At 45.9% G+C, this 26,727-nt stretch overlaps 1 protein-coding gene across 6 annotated transcripts; it reads right to left on the bottom strand.

Moving 5' to 3' along the window:
• Positions 1 to 550: 550 nt before the first annotated feature.
• On the bottom strand, positions 551 to 21,476 carry LOC101165206 (MBT domain-containing protein 1). 6 transcript variants are annotated; one of them, XM_023957203.1, is made up of 19 exons: positions 21,327 to 21,475; positions 20,684 to 20,903; positions 14,454 to 14,587; positions 13,121 to 13,223; positions 12,523 to 12,602; positions 12,231 to 12,348; positions 10,260 to 10,394; positions 10,092 to 10,180; positions 9,923 to 10,021; positions 9,724 to 9,859; positions 9,596 to 9,651; positions 9,201 to 9,305; positions 8,990 to 9,137; positions 3,457 to 3,539; positions 2,594 to 2,831; positions 2,453 to 2,521; positions 2,200 to 2,379; positions 1,646 to 1,780; positions 551 to 1,503 (listed from the first exon to the last, which is right to left on the bottom strand). In XM_023957203.1, the coding sequence occupies exons 1-18, from the start codon at positions 21,345 to 21,347 to the stop codon at positions 1,674 to 1,676; spliced, it is 2,121 nt and encodes a 706-aa protein (XP_023812971.1). In that variant the 5' UTR covers positions 21,348 to 21,475; the 3' UTR covers positions 551 to 1,503; positions 1,646 to 1,673. The 6 variants fall into 6 exon arrangements, 4 of the variants coding, with proteins under 4 accessions (XP_023812971.1, XP_023812970.1, XP_023812973.1 ...); XR_002873614.1 differs by lacking the exon at positions 551 to 1,503 and adding an exon at positions 1,854 to 2,071 and having other exon boundaries at positions 1,669 to 1,780; positions 21,327 to 21,476; XR_002873615.1 differs by lacking the exon at positions 551 to 1,503 and adding an exon at positions 1,854 to 2,071 and having other exon boundaries at positions 1,669 to 1,780; positions 2,215 to 2,379; positions 21,327 to 21,476.
• Positions 21,477 to 26,727: the final 5,251 nt, after the last annotated feature.

The raw sequence follows: 26,727 nt of genomic DNA, 5'->3' as shown, positions 1-26,727 counted from the left end.
CTGATTGGTTGGCCTTTGGAGCCTGCAGGTCACATGACATCATTCTTTAATGGATTTTACAGGATGGGTGGGGTCAGCAGGGAAAGCTGTTGAGGTGGTGGTGGTGGTGGTGGTGGTGGGGTGGGGGGGGAGTTCAGAAAGTTGGGGGTTCTTCTGGAGGAGAAGGGGGGGTAGCTGTATGGCAGGTCAACATCCTGAAGTTTAGGATACGGAGGCTGACAGCTCAGAGCCCCCTTCCACTCATGGCTGCCACATCTGACCCCCCCCCCCCCCCCCCCCCCCCCCCATCAGCCGAATAATCCCCCACCCCAATCAGCTGAATATGACCCCCCACCCACATCAGCTGAGCATCAGTAAAACCCATCAGGCACTGATCCAGATCCAGACCAGCTCCACAGCGGATCCTGACCCCCCCATCCAAGATCACTGAGGCTGGTTTCAAACCGGCTCTGAGCAGTTCTTCAGAGGGGGGGGGGGGGCGTCAAACAGTCATGAAGTTTCACATAAAAGCAGTAAAGAGATTGAAGAAAGATTCTCACAGAACCGAAGATCCAAAGACGAGAAGTTCAGACCTTTTAATGCGGAAAACTCTTTAGATGTTAGAACAATGTACAGAACATCTGTACTACCACGGAGACGGGTTCATGAACGTCGCTGATGGTCTGACCCCAGCAGAAGGAAAAAACGAAGAGAACAACAGGAGTACATGAAGAGAATGAGTGAAGAGAACATGGAGAACATGTTATGGAAGCTCAGCTTCAGCATCAGTGGAACCTCCATCTGTCCAGGAAAGAAGGTTCCTCTTTGAACGGGACGCTGTCAGAAGAACAGATTAATTTGTTCAGACCTCAGGGATCCAGACTCCCATACTGGATCCAGACTCTCCTGTGGATCCAGACTCTCCTCTAGGATCCAGATTTCTCCACAGCAATCCAGACTCTCCTGTGGATCCGGACTCTTCTGTGGATCCGGACTCTCCTGGTGGATCAAGAATCTTCTTGTGGATCGGGACTCTCCAGGTGGATCCAGACTCTTCTCGTGGATCCAGACTCTCCTCTAGGATCCAGATTTCTCCACAGCAATCCAGACTCTCCTGTGGATCCGGACTCTCCTCTAAGATCCAGATTCTCCTCAGGGATCCAGACTCTCCTGTTGGATCCAGACTCTTCTGTGGATCCGGACTCTCCTGGTGGATCAAGAATCTTCTTGTGGATCGGGACTCTCCAGGTGGATCCAGACTCTTCTCGTGGATCCAACTCTCCTCCAGGATCCAGATTCTCCTCAGGGATCCAGACTCTCTTGGTGGATCCAGACTCTCCTGTGGATCCAGACTCCCCTGGTGGATCCAGACTCTCCTGGTGGATCCAGGCTCTCCTGGTGGATCCAGACTCTCTTGGTGGATCCAGACTCTCCTCAGAGATCCAGACTTTCCTCAGAGATCCAGACTCTTCTCGTGGATCCAGTCAATCCTGGTGGATCCAGGCTCTACTCTGGGATCCAGATCTGTCCACAAGAGGAGACAGAGGAGAACTGAGGTCCACATCCACGTGCTGGTGTCCAAAAACCAAACACGGTCTCTGTGCTTTCAGCAGATGAAAATCGAGAGAAGGGGCGGAGCTAAACTTGTGAACAAGACAGCGCTCACGAGAAAAGATGAGGGGATGCAGGAAGTCCTACTGCTCTTCGTTAGAGAGGAAATCCACTGAGGAGCCGTTAGTTTCTGCTCGGTTCTTGTGAGACCAGAACCTCAGTCCTCCGCTGTTCTCCTTCACCTGCAGACCTGCACAAACAAAGGCTGCCATTAGAGGGCGCCAAACACCTCCTTCATGACCTGAAACTCAGCGCCAGCTTACAGCAGGAAATCCAGACCCGGGTCGGTATAAGCCCAGAAATCTGAAACCCGTGCTGAAGCCGGCCCGGATCCTTATGGGCACCGTGAGGCCGGACCGGGATCCAGCACGGCCAGAGGCGGATCTCCTGCTGTAAGCAGAACCTCATGTCCATCCGGGACCAGGACAGAACTTCTCTGTTTGGTCTTTAGCAGAATCCAAAGCATCTGACAAACGAGTTTCTATATGAGGGAAGAGGGGAAGAATGACCAGACGCGGCGCCGCGGTGCAGACGAGACGCAGCAACACACAGTTGCAGCAGCGAAAACAAACTCCATCTTTGAGAAACAAAAGTAAACAAAGCCCCCACCAGGAGAAAGCTGACCTGCTCCTCCGTCAGGGTCAGCAGGGGGCAGCCTTGGGTCCACAGCAGGGGGTGATGGGTAATTGGGCGGAGTTTCATTTTCATCTCCTGAGTGGGTTCTGGGAAGTCCGGTTACCACGGCACCAGAGAGGTCGAGGGTCGGCTTGGAGACGGACAGCTTCCTCTCTGAACGGCGGAGACAAAAATGATGGGTGCGTACAAGCCCCGCCCCTTCACTGAAGGAATCGGATCGACTCACTCTTCTTCTGCCCTCGGTACTGCTGAGATTTCTTCCTCTGCCGAGACGCCGACTGCAGGTCTCTGCCCCCTGACACACAAACACGCCCTTAAGAAGGGGTGGGGCGGGGCTCGGTCCCCCCACCCCACAGCACAGCTTTACCTGTGTTTATGGCGGGGGGCTGCAGCTGGTACCCGGTCAGCTGACACCAGCCCACGGGGTACAGGTCGGGCGACTCGCAGTCCACCCACTGGTCGTACTCGTCCTCCCAGCCGTCAAAGTGGATGCGCAGCAGGCGGTGGACGATGCGTGTTACCGTGGCGACGCAGACGAGCCGCGGCTCCATGAGGTCCACGGCCTCCAGCTTCATCCCGGGACAGAAGCCGTGGTCCGGGACGTCCTGAGGGAGACACCCCCGAACGGGGAACTATATTGGTCCAAAAAACCTTTGTCTTCTTTTAGAAAATCAAATGTGCAGCGTGAAAAGTTTTGAGGGAACCTGAACTCCTGCTCAGCTTCATTCATGATCCGTTGGGATCGTTCTGAACTTTGGTTTCTGCCGTCTGACGGCGCTGGCCGGCTCCACACGAGGAGCACCCATGACCTTCCTCTAAACCAAACTATCAGAACATCCCTGAGGCTGAGTCTGTTCCAGAACCGGTTCCTCCTCCCTCCATCAGGGTTCTGAGGAGAAGCCTCTGCTGCGTTTTACTTTGAAAAGACCAAAGTGTCGGTTCTAATCCCAGCTCCACAAACTCATCAATGAAGCTCTGCCTGATCTTCTGGATCCCTCAGAGCAGTTTCCATCATCAAAATAAAACCTCTGATTCATTTTGAAGAAAGGTAAGCAGTGACACAGGTGAAGTGGGCGGGGCTTTATGGAGCTCAGTCAAAGCAGTTTGATGTCACTGACATATTTTCAGTTTCATGGACTAAATGAAAACGTTCTAGCATTTTCTCTGAAGCTCCAAAAAACATTTCATCCTGAATGTTGTGAGGTTTTCTAGAACACAAGATCTGCTGACCTTACTGAAGAGGGAGACCGGCGCCGCCGCAGAGCCGCTCTGCTTCAGGTACTGGAACCAGCTGAAGGGCTGAGCCGTGTGACCTGCCGCAGACACACAAACAGCATCAGTCCGTCTGCAGAAGCTTCGTCCTCCTCAGAGCGCTGCTCTTCCTGCTTAACGGCTCTAGGAGTCAGAAAGCCGTTGGGATTCAAACCTCTCAGGGAACATTCAAGAACCGCCGGAGCTCCAGCCTGATCAGCGCTCACACACGTGCACACACACATGCACACACACGTGCACACACTGATCACCAGGAGCCATGACAGGTTCAGATGATAGTGGTACTTTCAAACATTCGATCCATTTCCTCCAAGTCCCTCTTAGTCAACGAGTTAATTACTGATAACAATCTTAGTCTTTTAGCCTTAACAGAAACTTGGCTCCATCAGGATGACTATGTTAGATTGAATGAAGCAACCCCCCCCACTTATGCTAACTATAGAAATCCAGGATTTCAGGGAAAGGAGGGGGTTTGGCAGTAATATCACAGTCTAGCTTACTTCTCAGCCCTAAAGTTAAAAATGCTTATTTCAATTTCAATTTATTTGTTTAGAGGATAAGCCCCTTGAGATGTGTCATCTCGTTTTCAAGGGGGTCCTCAAAATACAACAAAACAAGCAAATAAATAAATAACCGACAGATACAGCTGAGTTTTTCATATATCAAAACAAGACAAAAAGAACTTAAAATTTACAAGACAACAAACAGGCACACACCCACACACACACACACAAACATAGGCATTTAATGCACCTACTAGTAATTAATAATTAATTTAAGGTAAGGAAATAAAATAATAAATAAAAGGCAGAAAAGAAATCAAATTAAATCAAAAACAGTTACATGAGTGTTGAAGGTGAACTAAACAGGCATTTTTAAATGCAAAAAATGAGGTTAAAGAGCGAATGGATAGAGGAAGATTGTTCCAGTCGGAGGGAGCCTTATAATTAAATGAATATTTTCCAATTTGTTTTTTAACTCTTGGAACAGCAAAAAAAATTTGATCTGCATGACGTAAATTATAAGAAGACTGAAAAGGAGTTAAATATTGTTTGAGATAGTCTGGATAGCTAAGGTTAATACATTTGAAAATGAACAATAGCCAGTGAAATTGACGTCGAGAGGATAGGGGAAGCCAGGACAGTTGCTGAAACATAAGGCAGTGGTGAGTTCTAAATGGACAACGAAGAATAAACCGACACAAGCTGTTATAAATAACGTTCAGTGGTCGGAGGTTAGTGAGAGTAGTGTTTTGATAAATGATGTCACCATAATCTAAAGTCGGGATAATCAGTTGTGAGATGATTTTCTTCCTGACTGAGAGAATAAAACAATTGATTGATAGATAAAGTAATTTTAAACGATACGAAATTTTGTGGACAATGGACTGTATATGAGCACTAAAAGAGAGAGAGGAGTCAAGCCACAAACCAAGATATTTGAATTTTTCTGCTACTGAAATAAGTGACATGTAGCTTATAATTCATTTGAAAACATCATTTTGTCTATAAATCACCCAAACAGGAAAACTCCAAAACCTGTTTTACTCATAATTATTTATCGCCCCCCCGGCCCATATTCAGAATTTTTAACTGAGTTTTCCGACTTCCTATCGACTATTGTCTTAGATTCTGATCAAACTATAATATTAGGGGATTTTAATATTCATGTTGATGACCCCAGTGACTGTCTAGGAAAGGCTTTTGCAGCTTCATTAGATGATGTTGGTTTCACCCAAAGTGTGAATGAACCCACTCACTGTCATAAGCACACCCTGGACCTTGTTCTAACCCATGGGATAGAGATCAGCCAGCTGAGTGTCCTTCCTCTTAACCCCATCATTTCTGATCACTTTCTGATTACCTTCCAGTTTACACTGGAACATCCTTCTGCCCCAGTGAATAAGAAACAGCTTAGATCAGTGTTTTTCAACCAGTGTGCCGTGGGAAATTGCCCTCATTAACTGATCATTAACTGATACATACTTCCGGTTCCGGGTTATACAGCAGGACGCGTGGCGTACCTCTCTGCGAATACAACTATCTTTAAATTACTTAAAAAGTTGATTTTTCTCCAAAAAAGAGTGCTGACCATGCCCCCGAAGAAACCCCAGGAATATGAAGAGCTCAAAAAGTCTCTTGACATTATTCAAGAAACGCTGAAAAGTTTTATGGATCAAGTGTCGGCTAAGCTAACACCGCTCTGGGAGATGATGGAAGAGTTCCGAAGATTTCGGGCTCAAAACGAGCAGCGAGAAAACCGGGTCGAGATTCTGGAGAAAAGACTGGACGATGTGGAACAGCAAGTAAGGATGAATAATGTCATTCTCACTGGAGTACCAATCAAGCCTCGAGCGAAGCTGAATGCAGCAGGAGCTAGCACTGCTAATGCTAGCGCTAGCGTAGCTAGCAGTTCTAATACGGAGTTCGGTGCAGCGTCGCTGGAACAACAAATACTTTCATTTCTCACATCTAAAGGGATTTCCCTCGATCTCAATACCATGGAGACCTGCCACCTGCTCCCCAGGAGAACGGAGACGGATAAACCAGCGATCCTCATCAGGTTTGTGAATCACAAACACAAGCTAGCTTTGATGAATCAAAGGAAACACCTGAAAGGTTCGGCTGCTTATCTGAACGACCATCTGACCAGAAGGAATGCTGAAATCTCAAAACATGCACGGCTTCTCAGGAAGCGTAAGCAGATTGAGAACACTTGGGTTAAAGGCTGCAGGATTTACGTCAAACCACTCGGTCCAGAGGACCGGGCCAAGGTTCTGGTCGTGAACACCATGAAGGACTTTGAGAAGTGCTTGATTACGGTCGTCTGAATCAACGTGGAGTAATAAACCAAAGAGCCAAATAATTTCAAGAAATATGACACCTGGATACATCACTTTCTCTGTATGTCTGACGTAACCTGAATAACAGCAGAGTTCTGACCTGCAGACAACTTCACCTCAACTTTCACCGTCGCTGATATCAGCTGAAGAAGGATATGGACCTGAATCTAATGTCTGCAGACATAACATCGAAGAAAACTATTAACTGTTTAAACCAAGAAAATCGGCTGTTATCAGTAAAAGAAGAAATACCAAACTTGGACAATCGACAGTTATGGACCCTTTTTATTTTTCCCCTACAGCATTACTTTATTATAAAAAAATAAAATAAAAATACAAAAAAAATATAAAAAGAGTAAAACAAATGATTAATCACTTTTGAAAATTGTTAAATTGATTGACTTTTGATGATATTACTTCACTAGCTCCTAAAATTGATAAATTGATTCAAAAATCTTTCCTAATGTAGCATAACTTTGCACATGTTTTTAACTTTTGATACTTGATGAAATTTTGCTATGAAAATTCCTGTAACAGTGTTGTGTCTATTTTACTGATATAGTATTATGTTTTAAAGCATATGAATGACTTTTAAAAGTAACATAATTTGCATATATTTCAGATGCTGAATTTGCCATGTTGATTTCTAAAATAGTTATTTTTGACGTAGTACTTAAGTAATTCATCTTTGTCATGTGCTTTATTGATACCTTATGATTGTTAATTCTGTCTGATAAAACCTAGGAACCAGATATTGATAAATCATGTAATAAAATGGTTACAGTATAACGGGGTGGGATTATATAAGTTCGCTTCCTTCCACTCCCTTTCAAGCAATATTTATTAATTATGTCTAATTATCCTAAGTTTGATTAGTTACTGAATGAATGTATAACTGATGATTATATTGCTTTTGTGTATTATTTGTATTTGATTGCTTGAAATAAACCATTTCAAATCAAATCATTTCAAATCAAATCTAAAAACATTTTCCATCTCCAGGAAATCAGCTCTTTGTTCATCCAAACAGGCCCTGATAAAACACTGAGTAGTTAGGAATATAAAAGATCATAAAATACTTTTTCATCCAGAGACTGCTCCGGTTCAGAGCAGTCTCTGGATATCTGGAAACATAGCCTATTAAATTATAAAAAAGCTCTGCGTAGAGCTAGAAGCCAGTACTATTCAACCTTAATATCAGAGAATGGAAATAATCCAAGATTTCTTTTTAGCACTATTGCTAAATTAACTCGCAGTCAGAGTTCAGTAGAACCACATGTTCCTGTTTCTCTCAGCTCTGATGATTTTCTTACATTTTTTGATGGTAAAATCTCAAATATTAGACATAAGTTAAATCAAGTTATTCCTACGATCAGCCCAGAACAGGCTGAAGCGGTAGAAATGGAGGCATCCATAGAAACCTCTGTAACATTAGACTGCTTCACTGCTGTGGATGAAGCGGAAATAACATCAATTATTACGTCCTCCAAATCCTCAACGTGTCTGTTAGACCCAATTCCCACTAGACTTTTTAAAGAACCTTTTCCCTAATTAATGATCCCATATTAACAATGATAAATGCCTCTCTGGAAACGGGTTACGTGCCACAGTCTTTTAAATATGCAGTTGTTAAACCTCTTCTGAAAAAGCCTGCTCAGATAGTCTCCCTGGATGGCATAAGTATAGCCCCCAATTCCACAGTTAGAAACCTTGGGGTTTTATTTCACCAGGATTTATCATTTAAGGCTCACATATCTCAGGCGTGTAGAACTGCCTTTTTTCACCTGTGGAATATTGCTAAGATCAGAAATATACTTTCTAAGAGTGATGCTGAAAAACTCATCCATGCATTTGTTACGTCTAGACTGGATTACTGTAACTCCTTGTTAGCAGCGTGTCCTAAGAGTTCCTTAAGAAGTCTCCAGCTTGTTCAGAACGCAGCAGCTAGATTGTTAGCTGGAACCAGCAGAAGAGATCACATCACTCCTGTGTTAGTTTCACTTCACTGGATCCCAGTTGATTCTAGAATCAAGTTCAAGATCCTCCTGTTAACCTATAAGGCCTTACATGGAATGGCCCCGTCCTATATTAAGGACCTCATAGTCCCTTACCATCCAATCAGAACACTTCACTCACTAAATGCAGGACTGCTTGTGGTTCCTAGAATTAGTAAAAGTACGGTTGGAGGTAGAGCGTTTAGCCACCAAGCCCCTGTTTTATGGAATAAACTCCCAGCTCATGGAAGAGAGGCCGACTCAGTTTCTACATTCAAAGTTAGACTGAAAACATTCCTCTTTGGACAGGATTATTGTCAGACTAGTTAGTATTCAGAGATTATTTAACTTAATGTTAATTTGTTTAAATTAAAATTGATAACAATAACAATTAGTTGTTAGTAGCTGCTAGAAGTTGAAGCTGGGGTAGCTATGGTGCTCTGGGGTTCTGTCCTCTTTTCTACTAGCCTTCTCTCCCAAAAGCCCATTGACACGACTTTTGTTGTCATATTAGGCAAAATAAATAAAATTGAATCGAATCTTCAGCACAAGGACCCCTCGACAGGAGAAGTCAGAACCTGCAACTTTCTGATCTGAGGTTGACCGCTTTATGCCTGCCTCATAGCCCCCCCAGACTGCCAGGGGGTGCATTTACCTCTGGGGGGCGTCAGTTGGATGTTGTTGATCTCACAGAATCCAACAGGAAAGATGGAGGGAGATGTGGAGTGATAGCAGAACCAGTCTGAGCCGTCTGCCGCCTCCGAGCCATCGATGCCGATCATTAGGTAACCATCTGCCAGAACCTGGGGGGGCAGGGGTCAGAGTTCACGCCGGCCAGCTCTGTAGGGCAGTGAGGGGCGGCCCACCTTCCTCACTGTAGCCACACAGATAGTGGACAGGTTGAGCGGGTCGATGGCCTCCAGCTTCATGCCGTCCTGGAACCAGGAGCCGCTCTGGTCCACCTCCTTCACCTGCAGGGGGGAGGGGAGAGGCAGAGGTCAAAATCTGCATCAGAATCTAAGAACCTTTTTCCTAAATCTGACTTTTCGTAAACTTCGATGAAAACAGGAAGTTTGGACAAAAACCTTTTTGATGAGAATCAATCAAATGAAAAAGACTTTGTTCTTCTTCAGTCCGTTCAGATTTTCATGTTCTTTAACATTTTCAGAACAATGTTTTATTTTAAGCAGAAAATGACAACCTGGAACCTGCGATCCATGTAAGTCCTCGCCAGCAGACGGGGGCGGGACTAACGGCTCACCTTGACAAAGAGCTGTCCGGGCGCGTCCACCTGGCCGTTCCAGACCTTGGACACATCTGTGGACAAACAGTCAGTCAGTCTCCACACCTGGCAGTCTTCCTGATGGAGGGGCTCGAACTCGGACCCACCGGATCGTTTAAAGCGGTGTCCTATGGACCGAGACCAGCCGATGCTGTGGATCAGAGGGCTGTACATGTGACACCAGAAGTCGTCCGTCCCGTCGTCGCACTCCTCATACACCAGCCGCAGACGGCCCCCGATCACCTGCCAACACCACCACAGTCAGGAAAGCCCCGCCCCTGAGCCAGCGACTGCACCCACACCCACCTGCTCCACCAGGGCCACCCGGGTCCGACACAGGTGAGTCTTATCCACCACCTCCACCCTCATCTGCTTCTTGAAGGGGTACCGCATGCTCCGCTGCACCTGGAGGAGGAGGAGGAGCGTCAGCCTCTTGCTTCACCTGCTCACGTGTGCACATGCGCCCGTGGATCACCTTGGAGGAGAAGTCCAGCGGCAGCGTTTTGGACCCCGTCAGTCTTTTGATCAGGAAGCTCTTCCAGTTGGAGAAGCGGTGCAGAATGGCTGCAGATCACAGGAAAACCTCTGAGACCTTACAGAGGTCAAATCAGCTGTTTTCATGCTTCCGGTGTCCTTTTCTTACTCTGGGGGGGGACCAGAGGTTTCCCCCCAGCAGCACACCAGCCCACTGGGTGGATGTCCGGCACGCACAGGTTCAGCCAGAAGTCTCTGGTGGAGTCACTGTCGAAGCCCTCGTAGCGCAGCAGGGCCTTAAATCCTGCAGAGGAGAACCGCTGAGAACACTCGGAACACAGGAAGACTGAGAACCTTCGGTCTGTTCAGGGCGTGAGTCCCTAGAACTGAAGAGTGTCCTCTCAGAGTGTGGGCCTCAGTCGACATGGTTTCCTTAAAATTCAAGACTGCAGAAAGTCCATGGTTGCTTGGCCAAGACGCTTTCTCCATTCTACATTAAACTGATAAGTGGACTGGTTCATTTTAGGCTCCTCCTCCAAGGCGCCTACTGAGACACTATCTGGCAAAAGAGGCAGAACGTCTTCAACCTAAGAAACTACAGATGACCTTTAAAAATTATTTTCAAAGTTGTCAAAATGTCTTCGTTAACCATAGTTTCTTCACTGGCTACAATGTTCACAGTTTGATTGTTAGCTACAGTTTGTTTGTTAGCTACAGTTTGTGTGTTAGCTACAGCTTTTGTGTTATCTACAGTTTCTGTGTTAGCTACAGGTTGTGTGTTAGCTACAGCTTTTGTGTTAGCTACAGTTTGTGTGTTAGCTACAGGTTGTGTGTTAGCTACAGCTTGAGTGTTAGCTACAGCTTGTGTGTTAGCTACAGCTTTTGTGTTAGCTACAGTTTGTGTGTTAGCTACAGCTTGAGTGTTAGCTACAGATTGTGTGTTAGCTACAGTTTGTGTGTTAGCTACAGTTTGTGTGTTAGCTACAGCTTCTGTGTTAGCTACAGGTTGTGTGTTAGCTACAGATTGTGTGTTAGCTACAGTTTGTGTGTTAGCTACAGTTTGTTTGTTAGCTACAGTTTGTTTGTTAGCTACAGCTTTTGTGTTAGCTACAGTTTTGTGTGTTCGCTACAGCTTGAGTGTTCGCTACAGCTTGTTTGTTAGCTACAGTTTGTGTGTTAGCTACAGTTTGTGTTAGCTACAGTTTGTGTGTTAGCTACAGTTTGTGTGTTAGCTACAGTTTGTTTGTTAGCTACAGTTTGTTTGTTAGCTACAGCTTTTGTGTTAGCTACAGTTTGTGTGTTAGCTACAGCTTGTGTGTTAGCTACAGTTTGTGTGTTAGCTACAGTTTGTGTGTTAGCTACAGTTTCTGTGTTAGCTACAGGTTGTGTGTTAGCTACAGATTGTGTGTTAGCTACAGTTTCTGTGTTAGCTACAGTTTGTTTGTTAGCTACAGTTTGTGTGTTAGCTACAGCTTTTGTGTTCGCAACAGCTTGAGTGTTAGCTACAGCTTGTTTGTTAGCTACAGTTTGTGTGTTAGCTACAGTTTGTGTGTTAGCTACAGTTTGTGTGTTAGCTACAGTTTGTGTGTTAGCTACAGTTTGTTTGTTAGCTACAGGTTGTGTGTTAGCTACAGTTTGTGTGTTAGCTACAGTTTGTGTGTTAGCTACAGTTTGTTTGTTAGCTACAGTTTGTTTGTTAGCTACAGCTTTTGTGTTAGCTACAGTTTGTGTGTTCGCTACAGCTTGAGTGTTAGCTACAGCTTGTTTGTTAGCTACAGTTTGTGTGTTAGCTACAGTTTGTGTGTTAGCTACAGTTTGTGTGCTAGCTACAGTTTGTGTGTTAGCTACAGTTTGTGTGTTAGCTACAGATTGTGTGTTAGCTACAGTTTGTGTGTTAGCTACAGATTGTGTGTTAGCTACAGATTGTGTGTTAGCTACAGATTGTGTGTTAGCTACAGATTGTGTATTAGCTACAGTTTGTGTGTTAGCTACATTTTCAAATTTAGTTGCTTGCTAAAGTTTTATGTTGTTAGCTAAAATTTCTTCGTACTCAGTAGTTTTTATGCATTTCAGAAAATGCGGCTAATGATTTTAGTACTATGATTTTATGAAGGAACTTGTTTCTTCCTTGTTTGTGTACCAGCCAGTTTGACGATGCCAGCGATCCAATAGACTTTCATTGGGAGGCTGCTGTCCGTGTTCGGGACTTCAACTCGGACTCCTTCGCTGATGTTGCTCCAGCACTTCCCCATCATGACCTGGTCCGTAAACAAAACCCTGGTGTTAGGCTGCCAGTGAACAAACTCAAAGACAGAAGCAGACGTGCCTGAAGAGCATGTCTGCTTGTTCTAATTCTGTTGGACTGAAGGAGAGTGATGGGAAGAGGACGTCAGCGAACCCAAAGGGCCAGTTTGTGTTTGTGTTACACCCACATGTTTGAAGCAGCTGACCGGAGCTCCTGTTGCGTCTCCGTCTCCAAGGTAACGGCCCCAGTCAAAGGCCTCTGCCGGAGCTGCAGTAAAGAAAGATTCATTGGAGGAGAAGGTGATTCCTACAGGAGCCGACCCAAGAACCATAAACTACACTACACTACGGAGAATATAACTCTGCGTTCTATACACCTGCAATGTCCTCATATGACGTCTTTACACGTCTACAGCTCTAGAGGACGCTAGCAGGTCTGCTGGACCACCCAAATCTTTAGAAGCTCCTGCGCCCAAGAGCTCAACGCCAGAAAAACACGCCTTCACCTCATTTGTTTGACAACATCATGACTGCAAAGACTCAGAGAGGCTGAAGGTGGTGTTAGAGGCTGAGGGGAGACACCAGTTTACATGCAATGTAAATACGGTTTCTAGAAATGTTTGTTATCCGTTTGTCATCATTTCCTTTGCAAAAAAAAAAAAAAAAGGTTCCTTTAGGCTGCAAAATCATTCTGCAATAGATAACTAGAATAATAGTCCTAGAAGTCAACATCATGGTTGGCCTGGTAAAGAAAGCATTTCACATTGAACTGAATGTGGAACTCACCGCTTCTCCTGACTCCGCCCTGCTGGTGGACGTAGGCGGCGACTTTGCTCATCAGAGGCTGCTTCCGCAGAACTTTGGCCTTTTTGGTCGGTGTCTTCCCCTCCAGAAACACGAAGCAGCACAAAGTCACCGTCAGAGATGTGTTCCAGGTTCAAGACTATAGTATCCCCTCCCACCCCACCCCACCCCACCCATGACACTTGGCCTGGTTTGGTTTGACACACAGCCCTCTGAGAGGAGAACCAAACACTGAAGTAGTTGAGCTATTGGGAAAATCCTGCAGTAACAACCACTGGCCGCTTGGTGGCGCCATCATCTGAAATGAGTTCTGACCAGATGATCCTCCTCCTCATCCTCCAGCTGTCAGATCTCCTCATGGATGGACCACGAGGAAATCTGCTGTTGGAAGAAACAACAGCAGTCTGTCCTGGGGGGCTGGATCCACTATTGGCAGGGACCTTGGTGGGTTGGTGGGCTGGGGTCTCCACTGAGGCAGTCGTGGCTGCCCTAACTGGGCGGCCTGCCTCGGTCCCATCAGTGCCTACTTACAGCCCTCCCAGGGGCGGCACTTTGGAGCAGGGGATGTGGGTCCCGGGGGGTCTCAAGCGATGAGGCCCCTGGGCTGGGGAGACCTTGGCCCAATGCTAGCAGCTCTCCCCAACCTACCCCCGTCCTCATAAGACCAATTATTAGGGTGATGGGGGGGGGGGGGGGGGGGGGGGTTCAGCCTGCAATGCACCTTGGGGGGAGGAGCTACTAGGTAGTGGTCCATCTCCCATGGTTGCCACTTGGATTCAGGACCCCCCCCCCCCTTGGTTTTATTGCACCATACACATGTAGGGCCCTTGGTGGGGGGGTGTTTGGACATCACTGCCAGCAAGCAGGAGATGTCCTCTCAGTGCCCCACCTGCCAATTTTAACTGCACCCTCTAGTACACACACCCTTTACTCCTCACCATATACACTCCAACACACACACATAACGTTTGAGTGTGCGGACAAGCTCCGCCCCTTTTGGACAAACATTTACACCTGACAGCAATGATTATAAAATTCCTGCAACCTGTAGGTTTATGACTCTACCCCCCCCCCCCCACCCCCTATAATCATCCTTCTATTTCTTTTGTGCCCTTACCCCCCCCCCAACATCCCTCTTTTCTTTCCTCTACTTCTGTTCTGTCCGGTCCAACAAAAGTTGATTATTGTTGTAACAGTAAAATCTGTCCAACACAAAGGCCTTCAGCTCTCATCTGTTTGCTCAGCTGTTGGACAAGTTAAACATCAAAAGAAAGAAACGACAGCAGGTCTCCTAAACCCTCAAGATGGTTGGTACCTGCAGTCTGGCGAGGATGCTGGCCTTCTTGGAGTTGGAGGAGAAGCTTCTGGAGCACGAGACGCTGCAGAAACGCTTGGTTTTACTGTAGAACGCATCTCTGACGCCAACCATCCCACACATCTCACAGGTGGCTGAGGAGAAAGAGGAGAAGCTGTTCAGGTCGGAAAACATCTGCATCATAGATAAACCTGCAGACGACCTGAGATCCAGACAGCAGTCTCCTGTTCTGATAGTCTCTGTGAAAGTCATGTCTACCTTCCAAAATAAAATTAACCTGGTTTTTCTCCTCTGTGTTTTCATCTCCATGACAACCACAGACCTGAAACACTAGTTTCCAACTTTTTCTTTTAGTATTCAGTCACCAACTGTGCAAGTTGGCCTGTAATTTTCATCAAAGGTGAACTATGACAGACGACATGAGAAAAAAATCCACAAAATCACATTGTCTGATATTTAAATAGTTTATTTGTTAATATATCTGCGTATCCGTATATCTGCATACGTCTGCGTTTATCTGCATACGTCTACAATTGTGTGCATACGTCTGCGTGCATACGTATGCATATATCTGCATCCGTCTGCGTGCATACATCTGCGTTTATCTGCATACATCTGCGTTTATCTGCATACGTCTGCGTTTATCTGCATACGTCTGCGTTTATCTGCATCCGTCTACAATTGTGTGCATACGTCTGCATATATCTGCATCTGTCTGCGAATGCGTGCATACATCTGCGTTTATCTGCATACATCTGCGTTTATCTGCATACGTCTACAATTGTGTGCATATGTCTGCATATATCTGCATCTGTCTGCGAATGCGTGCATACATCTGCGTTTATCTGCATACATCTGCGTTTATCTGCATACATCTGCGTTTATCTGCATACATCTGCGTTTATCTGCATACGTCTGCGTTTATCTGCATACGTCTGCGTTTATCTGCATACGTCTACAATTGTATGCATACGTCTGCGTGCATACGTCTGCATATATCTCCATCCGTCTGCGTGCATACATCTGCGTTTATCTATTCGACAGACAATCATAGCGAAGGTGATCCAAGATGGCTGCCGCCACTACGTCTGCGTCCACCTCCACTGCCATGACTGCACCAACAAACCCTGACACACAGATCACTAACCTCAAAAAGGACATCCAGAAACTCTCTGATGAGTTGAGGTCAAAGAATGATCTGCTGAACTCTTTGCTGGACATGGCCCATCAACAGTCCATGCATATTGCTTCCCTGAAAGCGACTGTGGAAAACACGGTTCACTGGGATCCTGACACCTCGCCGCGGCCTTCCTCGAGCTCCACACCAAAACCGCTTTGGTCTGAGGTGGTGTGCCGCAGGAAAAGACCCCTGGACCGTGATGGGCTCCTTCTCTCCAACCGCTATGATGTTCTGTCGGGTCCAACATCTGACGACGTTCTGGAGGCTGCTCCTCCACTCAGCGGAGAAAACCATCGCCCTGTCGCTGCTTCTCGGCCCGAGAAAGAAAGCCGCCCGGCATCTGCCTCTGGAGGTACATCGTCCGCCAAACGCCGACAGCTACTGAGAGACGCAGTGAGTAGACGCCCTGACAGCCGCCGCCGCCCGAACGTAACCCACGTCCTCGTGGGATCAGTAAGCAATGCGGGTTCTCCATCTGCGGTCGCGACCGGGGCGTCAGGTTCAAAGTCCGCTGCGTCTCCCCCCGCGGCAGGTGTCGCGGTGACCGCCGCCACCTCTCCTCTTCCTGGCGGCTCGCCCCCCTCATCGGCCGCTTCCCCGGCTCGCGTAACAGGTGTAACGCCAACTCCCGCTTGCCCTCCTGCTGCGACGGGCCCGCTCATTTCGGCGGCAAGATCTCGTGGCCGCGGGGACACCCCTGGTTCCTTCGTCGTGGGAACCTCTATGGTCAAGCATGTTCGCGTTAACGGGAGCCGCACCTTCTGTCACCCAGGCGCCCTCGTACGAGACATCACCAACTCTGCCCATCAGCTCTCCCTTCGTAACCCCTCCACACACACAATAATAGTCTACGCAGGAGTGAATGACCTTAAGTTTCAGCAATCTAAGACCCTCAAGAAGGACTTCATCACTCTCATCCACTCCATCAAGCAGCTGGACAAACAGTGCATCATCTCCGGTCCGCTTCCATCTCCCCGCTTTGGAGACATTAAATTCAGCCGTCTGCGACAACTTCACATCTGGCTTAAAGGACACTGCCTTTCTAATAATATTCCATATGTTGATAATTTCACCACCTTCTTCAATAGACCAAATCTCTTTAAACCAGACGGCATCCACCCAAACCAAACAGGATCTCAACTTCTGTCCATGAACATTGAACTCACACTCCGCTCTGCTAAACTGCTCTCTGACTGACTGGACCACCGGCATCCATCCTCAGTTAAAACCACGGTTATCACACAATATATCCCAGTTCACATAACAAGCAGATCTCACAAACATCCCCAGATCAGATCCACCAGATCCACAATTAGATATCTCCATCACATTCACACATTACCGGACAAAAAATATAAATCAATCCATCTGCACACACACACTGTTTTGAACTTTGCTGTTTTAAACATTCGCTCTCTTTTAAACAAATCTTTTATCGTGAATGAGCTCATTTTAGACAACAATTTAGATTGCCTTCTTTTAACAGAGACCTGGCTGGGTGCTGATGCTCCTGTTGTTCTCACTGAAGCTTCCCCACTAAATTTTAAACTTTTTATTTTCTACCAGGGGAGATAAAAAAGGCGGTGGCACTGCATCGATTGCTCGTGGCTCATTTGCAACCAAAACAATCACGCTACATAGCTACTCCTCATTTGAGCACCATGCATTTTCTTTTAACAGCCCATCTATCTTATGTGTTACTGTTTACAGACCACCAAAGCCTCCCTCCTGTTTTATTCAAGAATTTTCTGAATTTTTATCAGTAATACACTCCAAATATAGTAGAGTTTTAATAACTGGTGATTTTAACCTACATGTTTATAAAGATAGTGATGCTCATGCAAAGGAGTTTCTCAACCTCTTGCATTGTATGGATTTCACACAGCATGTCACACAGCCTACCCACAGCAGGGGGCGCACTCTAGACCTGGTGATAACCTATGGGCTGTCCTGCAGTGTGTCCTCTGTTGTTGACATGGCTGTGTCAAATCACTATTGTATATTTTTTAATATCACCAGTTTTACTCGACAGGAAGCTCCAGCGAGAGCTGTGAGGAAACGATACATAACTCCTGATGTGGCTGCAAATTTTATCAATATTTTACATCAAACTCCCGCTCATATTTTACCTGCATCATGTGATTTTATGGTTGAACATTTTAACAACAAACTACAGTCAGCCATTGATGTTGTAGCTCCACTTAAAACTAAAACGTTGAAAACTAAAGCTACAGCACCGTGGAAGAACGAACCAATCAGAGCCTTGAAACGTGAATGCAGGAGAGCGGAGAGGAAGTGGAGAAAAACGAAGTTAACTGTACATCGCGAAATTTTTAAAGAACAACAAATGAGGTACAGTCATGCAATAAAAAAAGCCAGAACCCTCCACTTCTCAAACTTAATTTTACAAAACAAAAATGATCCTAGAGTTCTCTTTAAAACAATAGACAGTTTAACTAAAAGAGACTCTCAAAGGTCCTCCATAGCAGCCTCAGATGCTGTATGTGAGAGTTTTGCAGACCACTTCAGGAGTAAAATCAATGCTATTAGATCTACTCTTTTAATTCAAAAAGGTGTTGATTTTAATGAATCTATAGCATTGTATTTATCAGAGGAAACACTGGAAAGTTTTGTCCTGGTTGATGCTGTGGGACTTGGTCAGGTTTTCTCCCAGTTAAAGCCAACCACCTGCCTTTTAGACCCAATCCCCACATCGTTGTTGAAAACATTTTATGACTTCTTTGAGTTTGAGCTTTTAAATATAGTAAATTACTCTCTTCAGACAGGTGTCTTCCCTGCTGCCTTTAAAACGGCAGTGGTGAGGCCTCTTCTGAAGAAGAGTCATTTAGATCCAAACAACTATAATAATTATCGTCCAGTATCCAACTTACCATTTTTAAGTAAAATGATTGAAAAAACTGTTTTAATCCAATTTAATTAGTTTTTAAATAGAAATAACATATTTGAAAAATATCAATCTGGTTTTAGGACAAACCACAACACAGAGACGGCCCATGTTAAAATAGTAAATGATATTAGATGTAACCTGGATTGTCAGAAGCTCTCAGTTCTGGTACTACTGGATCTCGGTGCTGCTTTCGACACTGTAGATCACAGTATTTTACTCAACAGACTGAGAGGTTTGGGCATCTCTGGTACCGTACTAAAGTGGTTTTATTCCTATCTCACAGATCGAAGTTTTTACGTAAGTATGGATACTTGCTCCTCAAGGGTCTTCGACATCAACTGTGGGGTCCCCCAAGGTTCAATTTTAGGCCCACTACTTTTTAATCTATATATGTTGCCACTGGGGGACGTCATCAGGAGGCATGGCGTTTGTTTCCACAGCTATGCTGATGACACTCAACTCTACATCGCTGTGTCTCCTGATGATGAAGAGTCGGTCAACACACTCTTAAATTCCATTTTAGACATTGAGTCATGGATGGCAGAGAACTTCCTACAGCTAAACCAGGACAAAACAGAGGTTTTAGTGATCGGTTCTGAAGACAAGAGAGAGATAGTTTTATCTAAACTAAAGAATTACAAAACTTCTCAGTGTGTGAGAAACCTGGGTGTCATTTTTGACTCTGAGTTGAATTTTATCCCACAAATTAAAAACATCACAAAAACAGGATTTTATCATCTAAAAAATATATCCAGAGTCCGCCCATTTCTCTCTCTTGCCAGTACAGAGGTGCTAATGCATGCTTTTATTACCAGCAGATTAGATTATTGTAATGCCCTGCTCTCTGGTCTCCCCAGAACAAGAATAGCAAATCTTCAACTGCTGCAAAATTCAGCAGCACGCGTTCTGACGAGGACCAGGGGGCGGGAACACATTACACCGATTTTAAGATCGCTGCATTGGCTCCCTGTGCAATTCAGGATTGATTTTAAAGTTCTTTTATTGGTTTACAAATGTTTTTATGGTCTCGGGCCTTCATATTTATCTGACATGATTTTAAAGTATGAGCCCTCGCGGACCCTGAGGTCCTCTGATACAGGCCTTTTGGTTATCCCAAAAGTAACAAACAAAGACATACGGCGAGGCCTCATTCAGTTTTTACGGACCTCGCCTGTGGAACAGCCTCCCAGAGAGCCTCAGGGCTGCAGAGACAGTTCATGTCTTTAAAGGACGGCTTAAGACCTACCTTTTTAATTTAGCTTTTAGTTGAATTTTAGGATTTTAAAAAAAAATTTTTATTATTATTATTTATTTATTTATTTATTTTCTTGTAACTAGTTTTATGTGTATGTAAATACATTTATTTATTTATTTATTCTATTAATTTTTAAGTCGCTCTTACTATTTCATATGCCTATTAAGGTTTATGTAATTATTTGTTTTTTGTCCATGTTTTATATATATTTTAATTTTATTCCTTTTACATTTTATTACACTCCAGTGTTTTCCTCTGAGGGATCCTCCACATCAGTGACTGACCCTTCTCAGTGAGCGAGGACGCTGCAGTGGGATCTCCTGGGTCTGACTCTTTTGATTGGATCTGGGGGGTTCTGTGGTAGTGTTCTCCGTGAACTTGGGTTGGGGGGTCGCTGGTGTGGACATGTCCCCAAACTATCGTTTCCCCACGTCAGGACAAAGCCTGGTCTCTACATTCTATCATTTTATCACTTTTTTATTTATTTATTCATTTATTTATTTATTTATTGATGTGTGTGAGTGTGTGTTTTTGCGGGGGGTTGTCGCACGGTTTGTCTTGTCATCTTGTTTTTAAATTTTATTGTTTTTTATGCACAGCACTTTGAGTGACATATGTTGTTGAAAAAGTGCTATATAAATAAAGGTTGATTTGATTTGATTTGATCTGCATACATCTGCGTTTATCTGCATACGTCTGCGTATATCTGCATATGAGACAGATGACGTCTGAACCTGAAATCCAGAAGAACTCTTGGAAGCTCAGTGAGTTCACCTCCTCTAGAACCAAAACATCAGTCTGCACCTTCAGTCAGAATGGAACCTGTTTGAGTCTGAACCTTTAACTACCAGTGTTGGGCTGTGTCTGTCACGTCCGACCTCACTGACCCATGCCGGTCTTGCCGTCGGGGTAGGTGTAGACCTGTCCGTTGGTCCTAATGAGCATCAGCGTGCTTGAGGAGGCGTTCTCAAACTCCTCATCCTCGCTGTCCTCTGCGCTGGACGCTGCGCTGCCCTCACTGGACTCTGAGCTGCAGCTGCTGCGGTCGTCCTCCAGACTGTCCAGCATCCTGAAAGCGTCCTGCAGGTTCCTATGGTGATGCTGCACCTGAGGAGGGGAGGGGGACAGTCTGGGGTTAGGTCACCCAGCAGCCAGAACCCGAATCTTCTTCATGGTGGATCGCTGCATTCAAGAAAAGCCGTTTCATTTCTGAACGATGAGGATGATGAGGCTGTCAGCTTCCTCCCTGATGCAGCGCCGCACTGCGCCTGCGCGAACTCCAGGATCCACAGCCTGAAACAATTCAGCAAGCTGTGACAGCAGACTGCGCCCGTCCACAAGCCCACACCGGCGGCTTCCCCGCAGCAGAAGCCGGCGGCTCATTCGGTTCAGTTGAGAAAGATTCCGTAAACGGCGGTAAAACGGCTCGAAACGGCGCTTTTAAGCTGCCTAGTTGGAGCCCGCTGTGTCTGTCACTCACTGACAATAAAGGCGGGAAACGCGTCTGTTCTAGCGGTCACGAGAACTCACGGGGTCTGTGGTGTCCCCCATCAGTCAGGTCACCGGGAGAGCGGACAGGGGGGGGCTGTCAGTGAAGCAGCACCGTCCGCGGGCAAAAACCGCAACCCATAACAACACCGAGAGGAGGCGCAGTGCGCAGGCGCACTTTACCCCGCGGTTCCCGCTGATTGGTTGTCGGAGCTTCCTCGTTTGCGAAACTCAAAGATTTGCAGCCGTCAGCGCCCCCTGTGGATGGAAGTGGATGTGCACCATCAGAATCCCTTATTGTCATTGTACATGTGATACAATGAAATTGCAGCAGCCTTGTAGTGATGAAGAAAATAAAATAGAATAAAATAAAACATGGAAATACTGTAACTCACATGTCTAAACAAAAATGTACAATATGTACAGAAACATTTAAATATTAAATATGTACAGACAAAATAGAATGGAATGAGTTGTGTTGCTATGAGCACAGCACATGCATATTGTGTGTTATTGCACAGAGAACAAGTTGTTGCACAGAAGTCAGTTATTGCACACACGTGTAGTAGTCAGTAATTTCACATTTGTAAAAGGTCAGAGTACGGTGTAGTTGGTGGAAGTATGTTTATTCCGTACGGTGATTGCCTGTGAAAAAAAGCTGTTCCTTAGTGTGTTTGTCCTGGTTCTGATGGACCTGAACCTCCTTCCAGAGGGCAGCAGATCAAACAGAGGGAGAGCAGGATGGGTGGAGTCTGTGATGATGCTGGTCACCCTGCTGAGGCAGCGTGTCTGGTAGATATTCTTCAGTGAGGGGAGGGGGCAGCCGATGATCCTCTGGAGGCTCTGCGGTTCTGCTTCAGTGCAGTGGGAGAACCACACTGTGCTGCTGGAGGACAGGATGCTGAGGATGGTTGAGCGGTAGAAGGTTACCAGCAGCTCCTGGCTGACATTGTTCTTCCTGAGTCTTCTCAGGAAGTGCAGGCGCTGCTGGGGCTTCCTGATGACAGCCATGGTGTTGATGGACCATGTGAGGTCAGCCGAGATGGTGGTGCCCAGGAGGGTGAAGCTGTGGACCCTCTCCACACAGTTTCTGTTGATGTAGAGTGGGGGTGGATCTGCTCCGTTCTTTCTGAAGTCCAGGATGATCTCCTTGGTCTTGGTGGTGTTCAGGATGAGGTTGTTAGCCTGACACCACCTGGACAGTTTCAGGACTTTGTCTCTGTAGGCCGTCTCGTCCTCTCCAGAGATCAGCCCCCCCACAGCAGTGTCCTCTGCAAACTTCACTATGGAGTTGCTGCTGTGGGCTGGTCTCTGTGTACAGTGTGTACAGCAGAGGACTCAGCACTCATCCCTGTGGGGAGCCTGTGCTCAGTATCCGGGTGGAGGAGAAGTGGGGACCAGTTTGACTGTCTATGATCTGTTTGTAGGAAGTCCTTGATCCAGGTACAGGTGAGTGGGTGGAGTCCTAGGTCAGACAGTTTTCTGACCAGAATGTCAGGAATGATCGTGTTAAAGGCTGAGCTGTAGTCCACAAAGAGCATCCTGGCGTAGGCGTCTCTGTGTTCCAGGTGGCTCAGCGCAGTGTGGAGGTGATGGATATGGCATCATCTGTTGATCTGTTTGCTTTGTAAGTGAACTGGAGGGAGTTGAAGGTTGGAGGAAGGGAGTCTTTGATGTGTCCCAGGAGCAGCCGTTCCAGACACTTGGTGATGACAGGAGTGAGTGCAACTGGACGGTAGTCTGTGAGGCAGACTGTGGATGAGGTTTTGGGTATTGGAATGATGATGGATGACTTCAGGCAAGCAGGGATGGAAGCCTGAGCTAGAGACAGGTTAAAGATCTTTGTGAAGACCTGGGAGAGCTGGTGGGAGAGCCCGCAGAACCTTCCCAGTTACTCCATCAGGTCCAGCCGCTTTCCTGGGGTTCACCCTGCTGAACATCCGTGCCACGTCCTGTGTCTGCGCAGTCAGGGGTTCAGAGCTGGAGGCAGAGTGAGGATGAGGTGATGGGACTGCAGACTGCAGTGGTGTGGTCTTGAAGCGTGAGAAGAACACGCTCAGCTGTTCCGCTAGTGCAGCGCTGGTCTGTGTCTCGGTGCTGGTCTGTCCCCTGACGTTGGTCAGCTGTTGTAGTCCCTGCCACACCGGCAGAGGGTTGTTGTTGGAGAGGTGGTCCTCTATTTTTCCCTTGTAGTCCAACTTGGCCTTCCTGATCCGTCCTGTACAGGTCTTTGTTCCCTGACCTAAAGGCAGAGTCACGGCTTTTCAGGAGCAACCTGTTCAGCTAACAAGTCTGTTCAGAACTTTAAACGTTTGAATTTTTTCTAAACACAAGAATAATATGTACGCTCATGCAGGTCACATGGTAAATGGTAAATGGCGTATACCAGGGGTGGGCAATTCCAGGCCTCGAGGGCCGGTGTGTCTGCATGATTTCCAGATAGTCTTGCCCTACTCATGGCTGATTACCTGGTTAAGGTGTGTCCAGCCAATTAGAACACGCCAGAGCAGGGTATGCTGGAAAACATGCAGGAATGCGGCCCTCAGTGCCCACCTCTGGCGTATACTTATATAGCGCCTTTCTTCCTACAAGGACAAAGCGCTTTACAGTCACAGACCCATTCACCCAGTCACACACACATTCACACACACATTCACACACACATTCACACACTGGTGACCACTCCGCTGCCAAACACAGGCGCCTGCCTACCACCAGAGGCAAGGTGGGGATCAGTGTCTTGCCCAAGGACACTTTGACTCATGGGCGTGCAAGGTGGGAATTGAACCTGCAATCTTACGAGAGCTGGGGGTACGTACTGCTCACAAGCAAATGCAAAAATAACCCCATGATTTTCCATCCATCCTCTCTGCCGGATCTTTTTCTGATCCGGGTCCAGACCACCAGTTTTTTTCCGGCCAGGAGGTCTTCAGCCACAAACAGACAGACCTCCTCTCCGTCTGCAGGGGAATCGATCCCCTTCCAGCTATGCAGGAGGAGGCAGAGGAGACACACACACTGCATGCATTTGTCTGTCAGGCTGTCAGAACACTGGTTGGTTGAACCTCCTTTCTGAAACAGGCCCCTGGTTCAGAACTTTCATAAGTTTGTAGAAGGACAAAGGTTTAGCGTCCAGCCGGTGCTCGAACCGACTCCACTCCTTCATACAGACTGGCTGACATAGAACTGTCGCAAACCTCACCTTCCCATCTTGCAGGTTCTTTGTCCTGTTAATCTGCTGAAATCCTGCAGATTAGTGCTGCTTTCTTCAGGGAAATCTCCTGGGGCCTGTTTCACAAAGGAGGTTCAACCAACTCTGAGGTCAAACCTGAACTCTGAGTTGGTCAATCGAGAGATTAACAACTCTGAGTTTTCAGTTTCAGAGCAGCTGATCCGCGTTAGATCAATCAACTCTGAGTGGACTGATTCGGAGGTGAGCGTGCGCACCGCGTCTATAAGAAGCCATTATCAATGGAGCGCAGATATCACGAGTCACCATGGCAACCGTGAAAAAAAGAGGTCTGCCTATTTTTCTCCAGCTGAACTTGACGTGCTGCTGCAGAGTTACAGTGAATATGAGCACATATTCCGGAAGAAAAGCAACACCGCTGCATCTGCAAAACAGAGACAGTTAGCGTGGAAAACATAGCTGCTCAAGTTAATGCCTAAGTTTGCATTTAAATCATTGTTATAAAATATTGGCTGTAATAATTTTTTAAATAGCGTAAGGAGTGAAATGAAAAATGGTGATATTTAGGTGTACTTTTGAAGTGTTATTCCTGGTGTAATTGCATGAAATGCTGCATAGTGTACAGAACCAATCTGGGGAAAATGCATTTAACGTCGGTAATGTTTAGAGGACTTTTTTGTTAACCTTCCCCTCTAGCAAACGTTGGTCAGTTTAATATTAATACATGCAATTGTGTTTTTAAAGGTGAACTTTTGTCTACTGTTGAACCTTTCGCTGCGCAAAGACTTCCTTCTTTTCTCTCGTCTTTTCCGACCGTGGTCAGAAGCTCAGGGGAGATTTCCTTCAGGGCCGAAGGGAATTCTCCTTCGGGGTTCACTTCCCGTTGGAAACCCTCAACCTCCAGAGCGGAATAAGAATGACTCCAAAACAGTTATTCTGGGAATGACACCTTCTCCGTCCTCCTCATCCGTGCTCACCCCCCCCCCCCCCCATCTGCACCTGCACTCGCCCCTCCCCTTGTCTCTCGTGGATCGCACCCCGCTCAGCACACACACACGCTGCAACACTACCCTTGTATTGATCAAGTGGTATAGGTTTATATGGGATTAAGAAAGTAAGAAGTGCTAGAAAATTGTGTTTCCAAAAAGTAATTGTTACATTAATCTAATTAAATGTCCCTGATTTCATTTTCATGTAGATGCAATCCTGCAGGAATTAAAAGAACATGGCAGCAGCTAAAAATGAAGTATAAATATATTTGACATATGAAACATCTACATAGCAAGACCTAATGTTGTTTTCATTTTATATATGTGATTGACTGCAACGAAAAACGGTGACGCTCAAACAAAAACGTATGGGGAAATGACAAAACATCGAGTCGAGGTCTCAAAATCCTCGTACGAGGTAAATGTAATTCTCTACGAATTAATGCAGCCTCCTCGTCTATTGGGTCCTCCAAAAAAGGACAAGCCATTCTTGTCACTTAGATCGTGTGACGGAAATGTGGGCAATGAAGGTTGAAGCGAAATATACCGCTTCGTCTTTAAAAAGGGGAGGGGACCGGCAAAAACTTTGAGTTTGGAGAATAAAACCTGCTCCCGACCAGGTTAGGTTCACAGCATAAGTAACCATGGATACTGACTCCGAGTAAAAGTTACCTCTCTTTCAGAAACGGGTTTGACTTACTCTGCTTTCTCTGGTTTGACAAACCTCCGATTCTGAAACGGAAAACCCAGGGTTTCCCTGATTTCAGGGTTTATGAACTCAGAGTTTGAACTTAACCTCCTTTGTGAAACAGGCCCCTGTTGAAGGAGATCAGCAGAGAAGAAATCCAGATGATCTTCATGAAGAACCTTTAAACTCTAAAGGAAAACAGAGCTGATCCATCAGGTTAAAACTTCAACAAAAGAAACATTTAAAGAGCTGCGGCGTGCATCATTATTATTAGTATCATCACTGTTGTTGTTGTTGTCGTCGTTCTTATTGCTGTCGTCGTTGCTGTTGTTGTTGTTGTTGCTGTTGTTGTTGTTGCTGTTGTCATTGTTGTTGTTGCTGTTGTTGTAGTTGTCATTATTGTTATTGCTGTTGTTGCTAATCTTGTCGTCATTATTGTTGTTGTTGCTGCTGTTGTTTTTTTGTCGTTGTTGTTTTTGCTGTGGTTGTTGTTGTTGTTGTCGCAGTTGTTGTTTTCGTTGTTGTTGTTGCTGTTGTTGTTATTATTGCTGTTTTTATTTTTGTTGTTGAGGCCTG

The sequence above is a fragment of the Oryzias latipes genome, chromosome 8 (assembly GCF_002234675.1).
Source record: "Oryzias latipes chromosome 8, ASM223467v1".
Lineage (NCBI taxonomy): Eukaryota > Metazoa > Chordata > Actinopteri > Beloniformes > Adrianichthyidae > Oryzias > Oryzias latipes.
This window is presented reverse-complemented; position numbering and strand designations above follow the sequence as displayed.

What these genes read in the sequence shown, in the direction of transcription:
- LOC101165206 (XM_023957202.1), bottom strand. Translation starts at nt 21,347, where the DNA reads ATGGGGGACACCACAGACCCC. An exon ending in ACCTCTGGTCCCCCCCCAGA is followed by an intron (nt 10,181 to 10,259) that starts GTAAGAAAAGGA and finishes TGTGATCTGCAG; the next exon opens with CCATTCTGCACCGCTTCTCC. An exon ending in GTGTGGCTACAGTGAGGAAG is followed by an intron (nt 9,138 to 9,200) that starts GTGGGCCGCCCC and finishes CTGCCCCCCCAG; the next exon opens with GTTCTGGCAGATGGTTACCT.